Below are 16,092 nucleotides of genomic sequence, written 5' to 3' on the forward strand. Positions count from 1 at the left end.
GAAGCACGTAGAACTTGGCAGCTGGTGCCGAAGAATGAAGACAAAGCACCTGCAGGTTGCTAAATCAAACTGAGGGTTAAACCAAACCCCCCCTTTTCTACACTGACAGTAACTTCCTCTGACACTGGCTATGAAATAAGATTATATCCTGCGTCCAGAAGGAAGTGAAAATGTCCAGTGATGACTCAATAGAATTTGTCCCACTGGCTACCTTCAACAAGTCCAATTTGATTCACTAAAGAACAAACCTTTGCGTAAAATATTTTTGGATAATGAACTGATGAAATATCAGCCCTGTTTAAAAGGTATTCTTCAAAATGAAAAAATGATTCATTTTAATAACAATTAGGTATTCACAATTTGCTAGTGTTTATATGTAACATGATTTATTAGTGCGAGTGTTAAACAATCTCCTAATTATTAATGATAATTTTTGGCAGTGGTATCAGTTATCAACTGACATTTTTATTACATTAATGGACACTATGTACTCGATTTGGGATAAGAACTCAAACACTTAGACCACTGTTTTCTTGATCTGCTATCCTGACTTAAAAATTATTCATAAGTTGTGACTTAATAAGCAGCACAACACTTATTTACTAAATTGATAACTAAGATAATGCACGAAAACATTATGAGAACATACTCTTCTGTGGGTCTGCTTTACCAAGGTCAGCTGCTTAGCCTTTGCTGCCAGCACAGCTTGTGCCAATTAAGAGTTTACTTCTGGCTTGTCAAGATGAGGCACAGCTCCAGACTGCCATGGGCATGGGAACTTACAATTATTTGTATCTCAACAGCCTCTGACTCATCAGTAACTTCACTGAAGATTTGTTATCTTCTTAATCAATGAAATGGTAGTCATGTACAAATGGGCTGCCATCCACACAAGGAATTAACGTCTTCAGTTTTGCCAAGTCCTTTTGCTTAAAAAATAAAATAAAATCAGGCTTTTGGAGTACACATCTCAAAGCAGAAGGGATTGCTCTTCTGCAGAATGAGTTTAATATCTGCTGCTTCTTGTTTCTAAATTAGACAATGCTTCTAACTTATAGATAACAGAACTCTCGCTGATTTCTGCACTGCAAAATCTGGCCTGAAGCTTTTAGTTTTAAATACTGGAAAATGTATGAACGAGTGCGTTTTCGAGAGAGTGGATTTTTCCATAACATGGATTTATTACTGCATGAAAAATTCAAAACAAATCTGCAAGGTCTCAGAGCAGCAGGAAGATTCATCACTTGCCTAAATAAAAATTAGCCTTGACAAAACATTTCAGAATTTATTGTGGTGAAAAAACTCTGAGTTGGGAAGGCAACGGAAGCTAGAAATAGCAGTGTGATCCAACCAGTATTTTATAAAGAGATACAGAGAGTTTACAACAGCCCAATATGAGATGTTATGTACACAACAGCAGAATTCTATCAATTATTAGCACGACTCTTCCAGTCTTACCTGCTTTCTAGTCACTTCAGACTTAGTCTGGGCATCTGGGATATATGCTATTTCAAACATCATATTTCAGTGCTGCTTAAGAAATTTGCTCACCCTGAAAGTTTTTCTCATTTTGACTCAGATACAACTTCTGACTTTTATTTTATTATTTTATATTTATTTTATTTTATTTTTACACTAGAAATAACTGAGCTACAGGCAAAAAGATACCACGATTCTGAAATCTTTGTGTCTTCGGTATTTTAATTACCAATACCTGCACTGCTAAGCAGGTGTTCTGGTTTCAGCTGTGACAGAGTTGATTTTCTCCACAGTATGTGGTATGATATTATGTTTTGGCTTTGGGAAAAGAATAAGGTTGATGACACACTGATGTTTTAGTTGTTGCTGAGCAGTGCTGCACGGAGCCAAGGACATTTTGGCTTCTCATACTGTCCTGCCAGCAAGGGGCTGAGGGCAAGACATATGAAGCTGGGAGAGGACAGAACTAGCACAGCTGACCTAAACTGGCCAAAGGAATATTTCATACCTTATGGCATCAACTATAAAACTGAGGGGACAAACTGGCTTGGCACTGGTCAGCAAGTGGTAAGCAACTGCATCGTGCATGACTTATTTTGTAAATATGTATATAAATATAATTATTTTTACTATTGTTTTTTTTTTTTTCCTTCCTTTTCCCCTCAGTTCTCTCTCACATCCCATTGGGAGCAGGGAGTGAGCAAATAGCTATGTGGTACTGAGTTGCTTACAGTGTTAAACCTCAACATTTCTGGTTTAGGTGTGTGAATTCTACTAAATTCCACCTTAGTAGCTTAATCATTTTGTTCTCGCTTCTTGCACTTGTTTGCACATCTTGGGAAGGCAGAGTCTGCAATGTGAAGTCAAGATGATGTGAACCTGGACTTGAGTTGACATGTGCCATCATCTGTGTCTTCAGGTTGCATGACTGGATGTCAATTTAGATTTGAAAGCCTCAAAATCCTACCGCAAGTTCTTAGAATCACAACCCTTCAGAAAACTGAAAGTGTATCTGGGAGAAGACAAGAATTGAATTTGGTTTTGCACTGTAAATTATAAGCAAAGCTCTCACACAGGAGTGTAATTCACACTGTAACAGCTGTGTTACCAAAACTGAAAGGGCTTTCCTGTTTCAGCATCCTGCTTGCATTTTAAAATCACAATCTAGACCAATTATACTAGAAGAATGTTCTCTCATAGTAGCTATCATTGCTTCAATTTTTTTTTGATGTAGGAGTCTGTACACCTCTCTACTTTTGGTGTTACTGTAGTTTTCTTCCATTATTGCTCAGTTTTGCTAATATATATGTTGTATGAATTATAGAAGAAAGCATCTTTCTCCTGTAAGGAAAACAAATTTCTTTGGCCACAATTATATTTACAGCTGCTCTCTGCAAAAGTGCAAAGCACTCCTGAGACAAAAGGTTTACACAGAAGGAAACCTCGAGTCAGAGCTCTCTGGGATGCAAGAGTTGCACCCAAATACCTGAGCAAATTCTTTGGCACCTTATGTTTTAAGCCATGACATGGCCTCCAGAAGGATTTCAATGAAACTTTTGCAATCATGACTTCCCCTCAACTCCTAGAGGACAATCACAGATGTCTGACAAAGCCAGAGGTCCTTTCAGCATTGCATAGGCAACCCTGTCTATGTCTGCTCATGTAGTATAAGAAGCGATGTAGTGAGAACCAGGACTATGCTACCCTTTTTGAACACTCATTTGAAGAGAGTGCTTAGTTTGAGGTTTAAAGTCATTTTTTTGACCCACAGTGGGCCACTCTGCCCATTCCATCACCAAAATTTAGAATCTTAGATCATAGAAAAGCCTAAGGTAAAGCCATTTCTTATTCCATTTATTATGTCCCAGTAGCATATGATTTTCATTTTTATAAGAAGTTCCTGCTGTGAAAGGCCACGTTGCTAGTGGTCAGCAAGTGAAATCTTTCAAGACTAGTTGCTTTAAAACCTACTCAAAGTTTGAGAAGTTCCAGAGTGTTCCTGTCCTCCAGATTTCTCCCCATTACACACATTGTGATCATCTGTCCCTTAAAGATCCAAATGTCTTTGGCTTTCCCACTTGCCCTGAAGGGACACTGCACATTTTTTGAAATTAAGCTGTACATTTCTGCTTGTATAGTTGCCAAAAAGTTGCTTTCTGACTACAGTTGGTCATTTTTGTTTTGGCATTTTTAACAGTCCAAATAATTAATTAATTAGATGCATTATCTTCAAGATGAAATATCTCACCTTGAAAAACTAAATTGTACAGTTACAGCCTGGAGATTAGAGTCCTCTGCAATGATATAATTCACTTTGGCTTTGCAGTGCAGCTTGATTATGCTTTATCTCAATTGAGAGCTTAGGACTTTCACTGAGTTCAGGATCTGTGTATGTATTTGTACGTCCAGCGAGTCAAAGGCTGGTTCATATCCAGATTTGGTTGTGCTAGTTCTACTCACATTTCCTACACTAAATTTCAACTGCAGCAATATTTGGTCTGGTATTCCTATCACCCAAGGAGGAGATGGCAGTACCACGGATGCCTCCACCCAGAGAAGGAGATGGGCAGACACAGCAAATGTTGCCAACCAACAAGTGTGGTGTTTGTGCTGGACTTCTTTTCCCTTCCTTGGTTCATTTTTAACAAATCACTTCTGAAATGTTTCTTTCCTCAAAACTTACACAGTCTAAAACTTATACCGACTGCAGTATTTGTCTCTACTTGGATGTCTACCGTCAATCCTCTCTTCCTTTGAAAGTCTGGCTTCTACTTTCAAATGAAGTCCTTTCTTCTTTGCAGTGGCCCTGGAGAATCCCGCATGTTCACAAAGTATTTAAAGGTTGACATCTGCAATGTTTTAGATTTTGAAGGGTCAACTTCATTTGAACTAGCTTCATCTCATGGGTCTGTGAAGCTGGGTTAGAAATTCTGCCTAAACAAGTACTCCATCCATCTCGCCTTAGCCTTGGCTGAAAGCCAGGAACCAGGAAGAAAGCAGATGAGGAGAAATAAGAAACAGTTAATTAAAAGCCAGGTTCTGAGAATCTTGGTTGTCCTTAGGCTCCTCACAGCCACATGAGCTTTTCCTTCACTTGGGTATGGGTTAAAGAGCAGGCTGCTGCTTGCATAAGGAGAAAGACTGCAGAAACATAAGGATGTCAGACTGCTTGGAGGAACTGTAATTGGCTCAACTCTCCAATAGTCCTCACTTTTTTCGCAAAGCCTCCAGCATCCTAGCTACTTCTAATACAGGCTAGGGCTCCTCAGCTTGAAAACTCTCAGGAAGAAACACTTGTATATACTGAACAAAGCAGTAGTATCTCAGTGGGACACAATAAACAGCACCTGGGATGAAACATAGGAAACTCAAAAGTTAAAGACTCGTGGTGAAGACCCATGTGTCCCAGTATATGGAAAGAGATACCAAACCCCAGCCTAGTGGTACTGAAAGAACCAGCATCCACAGAGACAAGTGTGGCCAATCTCAGCCTTCAGTTAAGTACTATAAAGCAGAAGTATTCACTGCAGCAGACCAGGATTCTTTTGCTTAACATGGATAAGCTGCTGCAGGGCATGGGGAATGTCCCATGGGAGCTGCAGTGCAGGTACAGTGAAAGCAAGAACAGGGTTTGGAAGGGACATCAGAGATGTCAGTGGCTTGTATGAAGCAGTTAGAAACATAGGAAAAGGAAGCCCCTGATTGAGGTTGAGAGAAGACAAAAACAGTTTGTGTTTTCTTTCCTGGGCCCTGCAGTCTGGGTGGCAGAGTCATTATCTGAATTCACCAGTCTGTAATTCAGTTATCCATGCTGGGAAATATATGGACCAAATGATCTAATTTAATTTCCCATACTCATATTGCTACATGAGTGATATGTCTCCTCAGAGCGCAACGAAACCCAACTCATACATTTCATACAAGTAAGCTGATGTTTCTGCCACTTCTCATTTATTTAGACTGACTGCTGAGTTACATCTGATTCTGTTTATTTTCTGTGGAAGGAATTAGCTTACTATACATCAGAATTAACACAGAATTTATCAGCAACTATACGTGAATTCTGGAATTCATATTTAACGAATTTTGTATCAATATATCTGGAGGAGGTAGAGTTGATAACTTGTCACTGGATGGACCAGTCAATATTGAAATGTCTAAAAAGATATACTAAATGCAATGTAATTGTTCCCAAAAGTCCTGATTTTTTCTCAAGCGCAGCAAAATCCTTTGAGGGATGGATTCAGCTGCTCACATACAGTGTTGTCCTGTACATCTCAGTAGTGTTTGCTGAAGTGGGATTGATGGAGAATACAGAAAGAGTGCTCTGTGCTTTTCAGCGCAACAGGTGGAGACCAGCCAGAACAAGCAGAGATGGCTGTCAATGTGTGTAGTAAGGGGATGGGCGAGAGATACATACTTACTGGCTTTCACCATTAGACTCACACCACGACATGTAGAGATGATATAAACCTCCAACAACTTTCAGTGAAATTGAAAAAAATAGCAGCTAAGGGCTGTGCCTAGGATTCTGCAGCCTTTTGTGGCTGACAAAGCTCTAAGGGCAATGGCAGCATCTTCTCAAACTACCTCAGGGTGCAGACATTGTACTTTTACAAAGTAACAGACTTGTGGCTCCTGGGCCACTGCTTCATCTTTCTGAGGCCTTTTCAATACCTGAATTACTGAAAGAATGCAGAGTGCAAACCTAGCATCAAGTACTTAATGGTTTGTCTTGTTCCTTTACTGCTTTATCTGAAAGCTGCTTAAAAGTGGTGTCCATAACATCAATATTTAACCACAAGGCTCACTCATCCTCACAAGAATGGGATTTGCTGTACACATGAGCTAAATCACAGCGCCTAGACAGCCGATAACAATTAAAGCCTCTTTCAAGATGAGGCACTTGATTGCTATTCTGAAGCTCACTGGTGAAAGGAATGCATTATCTTTTTTTTTTTTTATTGCATTTGAAATGAAAGAGCTTGTTTAAATATTAGTCATCTGGATTTATATAGCTCATTTTTAGAGCTGGGCTAGCACCTGGCAATCCAGCCTGAGTAAGCATGAGGCTATCCCAGTCGCAGGCCCGTTTGATTTCTGTTTCCTCTTTTTACAGCATGTGACAGACTGATTTTTTTTCTGGGATGATTTCCTTCCCACTCACAGCAGATAGTTCCTATACATGCAAAGCAGCTACCTCCCAGGCAGAGCAGAGCAGAGACCTCCTCCCACTGAGCACTGTGCCCAGGACCAATGCTGACACTGATCTGCATATGGGTAAGAGTGGTGTCCTCGGGGCAATGAGTAGCCCAGGTGCAAGAAAACAGTGATAAAACACATTATTTTCTGACTATAAGACAAAGATAAAGGCAATTTTCACTATTACTGTCCACAACATTTTTTTCTGTAAACTGAAGGAGATTTCTCCTGCTATTAAAAACATTCATCTCTGCTTTTCAAGCTGTCTTTGTTTTTCCTTTCCCAAATGTTTCAAATTACTGCTTTTTTTCTGCCTTCGCCTTACATTTCTGCAGCCTGGCACAGATACGAAGCTTGCTGCTGGCAGAAAACTGCAAAATTCTGCCTGTTCTCTGCCAGGCTGAAAACTATGTGCGAGCCTTCCTCATGTCTTGCACATATCTGAGGATGGAGATGATAGAGACAAACAGTCAAATGATGTTGCTAATGATTTCTTTTCTCTCAGGGGAAGTGCTGAGAAGGATAATAGAGATACTTTGCAACACTGTTCCCAAGGGACTTTATCTAAGCGGGGAGAAGAATTAATAGACAGCCTTTCAGGGAGAGACAAATATGCAAAAATATCACAGTGCTAAGGAGTTCTGCTGACATAGCAAGCACCTAAAGGTGTCTGCGCAGGGCTCAGCCCATGTCCTGGCACTGAGTCAACACAGGCAGTGCCAGAGGGTCAGCTCACTGCTTGGGAACTTGTGCATGCCACCCTTTCCACCCAAATTGGTGGACAGTATGTTGGAATTTTTGCCTGTTTGTAAATTAATGGGTCTCGGACCTCCAGGCTGCATATGTGGTGAAACACGAGGTGATGTAAATCCAGGAGAAGTACAGTGCTTAGTCTGCGTAGGAAAGAATTTGTCAGGGCTAGGACATTAGTGAACCATTTAAAGCCAGGGAATCATATATAATACAATAAAAGGAGGGAATTTCTCTGGCTTTCCTCCAAAAGCCAAGTATCATTCATTGACCAGCAACCAGATCTCCATCTCCACCGAGAACATTTTTTCATGCATTTGCTAAGTGGAAAATGACGGATGGGCTCACTGTGCCCTCTTCCACATTCTTCCCTCTCCCATCTGCCCAGGCATCCCTGTCCCTCTGCCCACTTACCTGGCACCACCAGCAGCCTGGGGGGCGGCGGGGGCGGAGGAGGTGGTGGTGGCGGTGGTGGAGGCCTGCACTGGCAGATCTGCTGGCAGCTCTCTGGGATTTCATCTGCTACAGGCTTGGAGCATGACTTCTGGGGTTCACCCTGAGTGATCTGTGGAGAAACAAGTCATGGCACAAGCAGTAGAAAAAGGGAAAACTGATTTTCCATGAGCATGCTGCTTGAACTTGAGTTCCCAATGGGCACCTCAGCCCCTGGAGAGAACTGAGCTCCTGCCACTGCTGTTCGTCACTGAGGACACAAGGTCGCTTTCTTATGATGTCTCAGCTTTATGTTCTACTTAACATAGTATCTTCAAGATACTTCTGACTGTGGCTGGCTGGTTTCTGCATTATTATGGGGTAGAGTGCAGGCGGGTAGTGGCAGACAGTGTGGTTGCGTAAGCCTTCTTTCCTTAGGAAAGCCGTCTAATAGCATGCATTATTCACAGGGTTGTTGCTGCAAGCCAAAGAGAGCTAATAAAAATTGCAAGACATTTAGGATAAGGATTATTCTCATTTTCCTCATGGCAGAACCAAGAGTCAGAGATCTCTCCTGTTTTGCCAGCTTCCCTTTCATGTTTGGAGACATGTTTCACTTCCCACCATGGCGAGGTGCAGCCCCACCTACTCATCTGCAGACTGCATAGAAGACCTGGTCAAAATGGAAATGCCCCAGCCTGTGCCTTGCAGCTTCCTGCTGGTGATCAATGAAGCTGAAGAGGAGACGCTGCAGAACCCAAGTGTAACCACTGCTGAAGGCATGTAGGCATGGCTTGGCACTGGCCAATGATTTAGCCAGAATGCATACATTCAGCACTGTAATCTAGTCATGACAAAGAACATGTTAATACATATTTTTCTTACCAGAAATAATATTTATATGTCTAGGAACATGTAAATAAAGATATTCAGTAACTGTAAAATTCCTAATGTAATGTTAATGAAAAGGAGTACGTTCATAATGAAAAGGGAATCTGTGCAATACTGGAGGAGCCTAAGACTCAGGGGGAAAGCCCTCAGCGGTCTCTAAGTTAACCTTTTTTTGAAAGGCTTCGATCTGAAATGGAAAATCATAGAATCATAGAATGGACTGAGTTAAAAAGGACCACAATGATCATCAAGTTTCAACCCCCCCTGCTACGTGCAAGGTCACCAACCAGAAGACCAGGCTGTCCAGAGCTACATCCAGCCTGGTCTTGAATGCCTCTAGGGATGAGGAATCCACAATCTCCTTGGGCAACCTGAAATATGGGATACTCACTGAAGCTAAAGAAAATCACAGGAACATTCAGCTGTTGCCTTGTAAACTTGGTCTTGGGAGGGTTATAATCCTAATAGTTTTTCCCTAATATCATCCTCCTTACTCAGCTCTCTTCCATGGCATGATGGTCATCATGCAGAGAATGTCTCACTCCAGCCTCTCTGGCCTGTTTCAGATAGCCCCTTCTGCCCTGTTGCCTGTCTCCACGGTCACCTGGGGCTCACAGAACCACATAACAATTTGGGTTGGAAGGGACCTTTAGCAATTATCTCCTTCCAACCCCCCTTCCCTCCCCAGCTTGCCTTCTACTCCCTCCCACCCAGGCTTCGCCTCCCTTTCTCAGACAGCTTTGGGACAGAGCCCATCTACTCTCCACTGCAGGAAGCACACAGGCCCTGCATGTATTTCTGGGAAAAAAAAAAAAAAAAGAGAGAGATGGGCAATTAAAACAACATCACTGCACCAAGGACATGTTCACATGTGTAGGAGGTTTCTAAATGCAGACAGATGCATTGCTCTGGCCTCGGGGAAATAGAGGTAGGTCTTTGTTGATTAAATGTTACAGAGAGGGAAGAGAAGAATAGAAAGAGCTATGCGTAGCTGAGGCACAAGTCAGGAGGATCAGTTGTTTAAACAGCACGTCAACATCTATTACCAAACATAGGGAGAGACAAATTCAGCACGAGTGCTTTCCAACTTTCCCTTCACAGCCAGGTAACAGTACGAGGCTGGTTAGAGACCATCCCAGACAGCTTCCAGGAACTTACACAAACTCTCTGAACACTCTAATGAATCAAAGTGACTTGGCTTCATAATCCCTCAGAGCTGGTAATAAATCTGTCTGCTAAGTAGGTGCATTTATTTTTAACATCATAAGTGATCACAGGCAGCAGAATATTCCCTCTGTACCACTTTGGCTCCCATGGGGCTGTCTGTGCACTGGGCCAGGGTGCCAGCAGCTCACCCAGAGGAAAGGCAGACAGGGCACTCTGAGGTGGGACCCATGGGGCAGCACCTGCACCACTCACACAGCAGGTGGGGCGGCATTACTCTGCCAGCATCAACTGCTGATCAGGCAGCAATATCAACCCCCAGCTTTAATGATCACTCCCTTCTTGATTCTCTGATTGATAAATCCTATGGCTCCCTACAGTCTTGCGGGAGCCAGTAAAGTGGGAGAAAACAGAGCCAGGGTAGAATACCATTCAGCAGTCTTGGAGCCAACCTCATACGCAGACCAGAAGTAGCTTTGTGTATATGAGTCTGAACATAGTGCTGGTGTGGTATGATACACTGAATTATTGCTCTAACTTAATATCAACCAGAACCAAAAGACTTGCTCGATCTTTTTTTAGACTATTGATTGCTTTTAAATCCCTGGAGGCTTTTCTACCTTAGACTGATAATAGAGTGTCCTCAGAAACTAGTGTGTATTTTTCTCAATTACTTTGCAGACAAGATTAACCCTATGCATGTCCAACTGCTCTCTGTATACTTTTCTGATAACATTTCTGAAAAAAAGAAATATCCACATATCTCCACATATCTCACTCTGAATCATATACTGAGATTCCTCACAGTGATTCTGAATGCTTGGGAAAGAACTGAATTTTGAGAGCGTTGGCTTTGACACTTATTTGGTTCTCTTCTCTTTTCACTTGATACAATGTCCAGTTGACGGAAGATATCTACAGGAACATAGATTTTGCCTTCAAGGGTTGGTAAAGAACAAGGATATTGTAAGTCAGCTGAAATCCATCAGGAAAAGGAAAGACATAAATTGAGGCTGTAGCCTTGAGGAGCAGAGAAATGGTCAAGGATTGCTGCAAGAAGATTAACTAATGGTAGCAAGATAGATTTGAGAAAAAAAAAGAAGACATTTGGCTTGTTTTCAAGAAAAAAAACAACCCATGGTATTGATGTCTATTAGCCTTCTTATGAAAGGAATGAAGAATATTACTTATATCTTGTAAACATAAGCAGAACAAATCACTGGGAAATATGCTTTGGGGAAAAATTCCATCCTCCTGGAGGACGATGAAATAAATTACTCCATTTCTTTTTGTCTGTAATTCAAGGTAAGCTGCTTTTACAGGAGCTGGCAGGAGAAAAACAGATCTGCTGAGAGAACCCCATCCCACTCTGGCCTGCCCTGCTAATAAGTGCCCACTCAGAGCCCTGAAGAGGGGCTGGTTCTGGACCCTGGGCACACTCCCTGCTCTCTTGCCACGCTCTCCAGCCCTGGTGCTATAAGCACTATGAACATGTCTCCTTGGCACCTGGCTGCTTGTCTGGCCATTTGTCAGCTTGGGTGCATGTGCTGCCTGGCCTTCAAGGGGGTACAATTTTTTTTCCTGCTCTGAAAATAAGGAGAGAGCTTGTGTACCTTTGATATGAATATGCTTTGCAAAAAGGCAAATGTTTTTAAATATTCATGGCAATGAAAATCTGATCCACAAATGCCCAGGGAAAAGCAAGCAAAAAGTGGAAAACATTGGTTTCTTTTTGAAGTTTCTCAGTAAAGGTCCATATCTGTTACATTTCTGCTTAATCCAAGACTTTCTGCAGAAGCAGTAGGCCCGGTTCTGCTTTGTGCAGGATGAGAAAACCAATCTGTGTGGCCAGAGGAGCTCAGTACTCCAGTAGAGTCCTGCAGGGCTGCAGCAGTCCATGGACATGCTCTAGAGTGGGATGGAAAGAGTGGATCGGTACAGTCTCCTGACCATGGCCCTCTGGTGACTGCAAACCAGGCAAAGGGAGGAAAGCTTGATAAGAGAAGTGCCACTGAGACCTCTAAGATACTGCTGAGTTGGTGAGAGCTTTGCCTCTTGGAACCAGTCTACAGAGATGAGATCTCAACAACGTCATGTAAATCCCAGAGCGGCTCTGCATAATTCACATCACAGTTAATCCAAATCTATGTTTATAAAACCAGAAAAGACGTGACACTACCATTTATCACTGCACATACTGATACACTTTTTAAATTATGTCAAAAACTTCAGACATAATCATGCCTTCCTTCCTGTTCTGTTGGCTATTAGGCTAAGAAAAACATATATATGCATACATAAGTATTTGAATAATGCTGCTCCTCTGATTTGTATCTGACTGATTTCATTAAGTGCCTCAAGGCAAGGCTCAAGGAAGCAGCACCAAGATGTGGTGAAGGAGGCCATGCCACACAAAGGTCAGAGCATGGCTAATAGGTAGAGAAGGGCTGGGAGAAGTGAGAAACTGCAATGGCTGCTGTAGATAGAGTAGGGATACAATGGGACCCCTGGATCAGTCATCCTCAGAGGAAGACTTTGATGATATGAGCAATGGTTACAACTTCGACATGGAGAAGGGAGCCATGGGAGAGATTCAAAGAGGAGTGGGCTCCAATCCCAGCATGTTGGCGCATTGGTGAGCATTCTGCACCATCCTTCCCTCTGGTGCCTGCCAGGGTGTCCTGGGTTGCATGTGCATTTGGGCAAAAAGCAAAAGTCTTATTGACTGCCCTTACACAGAGCAGCAGGCAATAGCACAAACACAGATGAAGAATGTGACAACAAAGCTTTGCAAGGGAAGTCTGGAGCCCTTGGTTTTTGCAGTTCTCAGAGACTGTTTCAATTGTTATAAATGTAACTACTATTGAAAGATTGCCCTAGGTCACTTAAGCAGTTTACCATTAAGATGTTTATGCAAGATATTTTATTTATTTATTTTTTGTCTGCTTGACTGATAGACTGATTACAGGAGAGGGATTTTGGGAGGCATCTCTTCTCGCACAATTGCATTTCCCTACAGCTTTGCCTTACAGCCAGCATCTGCACACCTGAGCAGGACAGCAGCAGGGTAGTGCTGGCTGAGATTTTTATGATGAAGGAATTAGTTTGAAAGATGTTGGTTTTGCCGTTGTTTCTGCTCATTTTAATCTGTAAGATGCACAGATCTTCTTTGTCACTCACAGGCAGACACGAGATGCTGAAACATCTCTGTTTAATCTCTGGGGAGTCACTAAGTTTAGAACAAGGAGTGAAAGATGCGGAGTCTCCACGGTGTTTTCTCCAAGAAACTGCAATTGTGCTGTTCTTGAACAGCACTCAGCTGCCTCATCAGTCACTCGGCTGAAGACATATATTATAAATAAACTTTAAAATACCCAAGTGACGCATTTGAGTCAAGCTGTGCCGCTGCTCCCCTCCCCAAGCTGGACGGGCACTCTCCCTCCCGACACACTCCTGTTCATTGGGCACCTTCCAGCTCACCCCACACCACCACCAAGGTCATCCACCGACACCCGGCGAGGAGTTGGAAAACCCCGTTTTGAGGTTTAAGAAAACAGCCTCCAGATCGCAACCAACACCAAAATGTCACGGCGGAACACTCCCAAAAATAAGCCTGCCGGAGCACCGCATCTTCCGTGCATGTCGCCACCGAAACGCTCTCGCTCAAGAAACTCCTCTCCGCCTCGCTCCGGCCGCAGCAAGTTGGGCGCTCCCGGGGCTCGAGGCGGGCCCAGCAGCTCCCTCACCCGCTCGGTCCCGCAGCCCGAGCCGTGCCGTGCCCAGCAGAGCCGCGGATTCCCCAGCCCGGGGACCGTCGCCCGCAGCCTCCGCGGCGCCGCCCGGAACTCTGCCCATCGCACCCGGCCCCCTGAGCGAGGCCCTACCTGGACGGAACCCCAGAGCGGGTGGAGGGCACAGTGCAGCAGCAGGGAGGGCCAGCAGCAGCGGAGCAGTCCCAGCAGCTCCCGGAGCAGCATCCCTCCTGGGCGGGCGGAGGCGCGGGCTCCGGGCGTTCTGGGGACGGAGCAGAGCGAGCCGGCGGCACAGGCGTTGGCTCGCACCCATCCCCGGAGCGCGACTGTCCCAACTTTAATTCTGGAGGAGAGGGAGGGAAAGAGGGAGGGAGGAAAGGAGGGAGGGAGGCAGGAGGTGGGCGGGTGGGGAGAGGAAGGGGTGGTCGGGAAAGCCCGGCGCCCTGCCCGACGCGGCTCCCCCCGGCCTCCGCCCGCCCCGCCCGCCGTTCCGTGCCCGCCCCTCCGCTCCCCCCACCGGGGCGCTCCGTGGCCGCCGCTTGGGAGGAAAAAGTTTGCAGGGCGGAGGGGCCGCAGACGGCGGAGAGAGGCGGGGGAGCGGCGCGGCGCGGGGATGGCACCGACCCCCTGCCCGTCGGCGCTGCTGCTGCAGCGATTTTTCAATCCCACGGAACGGTCCCTGTGCGCCCGGCGCCTGCCGCGCTGTTCCGCGCCAGCGCTCCTCCCGTCGGCGGCCGGGCTCCGCTCCGCGCGGCTCCGCGGGTCTGCGAGCGGATGCACACGGGCTGCCACGGACCCAGCTGCACCCGTGTGTGGTGGGGTTTTTTAATCTATTTATTTTCCTCTCTCTTTCTTTTAATAAAAAAATTTAAATACTTATCATATGTTTTTTTTTTTTCTTTTCTTTTTTTCTTTATTTCTCATTTTATTTCTTTATTGTCCTAGAGCGATGCTAGGGATTGCCCTGTTTCAGCTTGGTGTCCCCAGCCTGGTGTCCGTGGGATGTCACAAGGAGGACGCTTTCCAGTGCTGGTGTTTCTATCCGATAATGCAGCGCGCGGAAATAACAGCGCTTGTGAGGATGTGGGTGAGGAGCCCCCTGATATCATGGCTCTGCAGGGAGGAAGCAGGCCACATAATCAAAGATGAAGAAGGTTTTGCTTGCACTGAAGCAATTAAAACCTCAATGATTGGTGGCTGTGGCAGCTGGTTAGGCTTGGCGTGCACCAAGATGTTCATAAATGTCTGCTGTTGGGTTGGTGGCACAGTCCTGTTTTCGGTGCGATGAGCTAAAACAAGTGGGCTCAAATAAAGTGTTGAGCTCAAGGTTTATGTTTCATACTTGGAGATGAATGGGCTTTAGGATTTGGACTTTATTTTTTCCCCTCTGTTTCTTGCACCCACTGGTCAGAGTTTCATAAACTATTTCATTAAAATCTGCTCAGTAAAGCAAGAATGAAAATATGCTAATATATGGGTAAAAGTCTCTCCATGCCAGCAAATCCCCATTCATTTCAATCCCAAAAGACACCGGTTTCAATGCCAGGGCTCAGCAACATCCTACAAATGACAAAAACACAATGAAATTCAACAGAGTGATACCTGACTTGAACTCAGTCCATCGTGGCTGGCCAGTTATTTGAAAATCCCCTTCTCATATGTTTGTAAGGGCCAAGTATGGCCAGACTGACATCATGATATTGGGTGCATGCAGTAACTGTGCGGCAAATATGTTTTCTGTAATGATTCTGAAAAAAGATGGCATCCTTTTTCTGTAAGTCTACTGTGTAACATGGAGTGCTTAATATACTGTGCTCATTCAATTATAGTCTTACTGAGCTGGAGTCACAAGAGGCAGCAAAGCTTTTCAGGCTTTCTGGTGATTTCCTGAAGGTATTTCAGCACTTGGTCACAGTACAGAACATAATAAATTGCACCATCTGTATACATACTCCTTGGTTCTTGACAGAATGAGAGATAAGGCTTTAGGCGTTGTATGCAAAAAAAAAAAAAAAAAAACACAACACAGATTTCTTTTCTTTCAGTGTTTACAATGCCTTAATGTCAGAGAACTGTGGATTTTCCTGCCATTAGCAATTGCCCAAGTGCCCATCCCTAAGTGTTCCTTCTGCCCACAGACAGCTCTGGGGACTGAGGACATGGGGCCGTGCTCTGCCCTCATTTGCACAGAAGTGGATGTTGCCACAGAGGTTGTTCCCACACAAAAAATTTCTGGCCCAGGTACTCAGCATCTTTCCCCTTTGTGCTAGCAGTTAACAGCTCTTTAATCAGAACTATTGGTCTGCTTTAGGTGAAGTTCAAGCTTTGGCTCCCATCATGTAATCACCACATGGCATATTTCCCATTAGACTGGATGCCTGAAGAAAGAGCTGAGTATGTGCCTTGTTCTTGCTCACTCGTA

At 44.2% G+C, this 16,092-nt stretch overlaps 1 protein-coding gene across 2 annotated transcripts in view; it reads right to left on the minus strand.

Annotated features, from left to right (window-relative positions):
• PRIMA1 (proline rich membrane anchor 1) overlaps positions 1–14,061 on the minus strand; it is a 47,007-nt gene extending 32,946 nt beyond the window's left edge. Inside the window, exons 1-2 of one of the 2 annotated variants that reach the window (XM_048948173.1) lie at positions 13,803–14,057; positions 7,846–7,996 (exon numbers count right to left, since the gene is read on the minus strand). In XM_048948173.1, coding sequence (XP_048804130.1) covers positions 7,846–7,996; positions 13,803–13,895 — 244 coding nt within the window. In that variant the 5' untranslated portion in view covers positions 13,896–14,057. Of the gene's footprint in view, positions 1–7,845; positions 7,997–13,802 lie in introns of both variants that reach the window. The other variant, XM_048948174.1, reaches the window with a different exon arrangement.
• Between the last annotated feature and the right edge of the window lie 2,031 nt (positions 14,062–16,092).

Source organism: Lagopus muta, chromosome 6 (genome assembly GCF_023343835.1).
Source record: "Lagopus muta isolate bLagMut1 chromosome 6, bLagMut1 primary, whole genome shotgun sequence".
Classification (NCBI taxonomy): Eukaryota; Metazoa; Chordata; class Aves; order Galliformes; family Phasianidae; genus Lagopus; species Lagopus muta.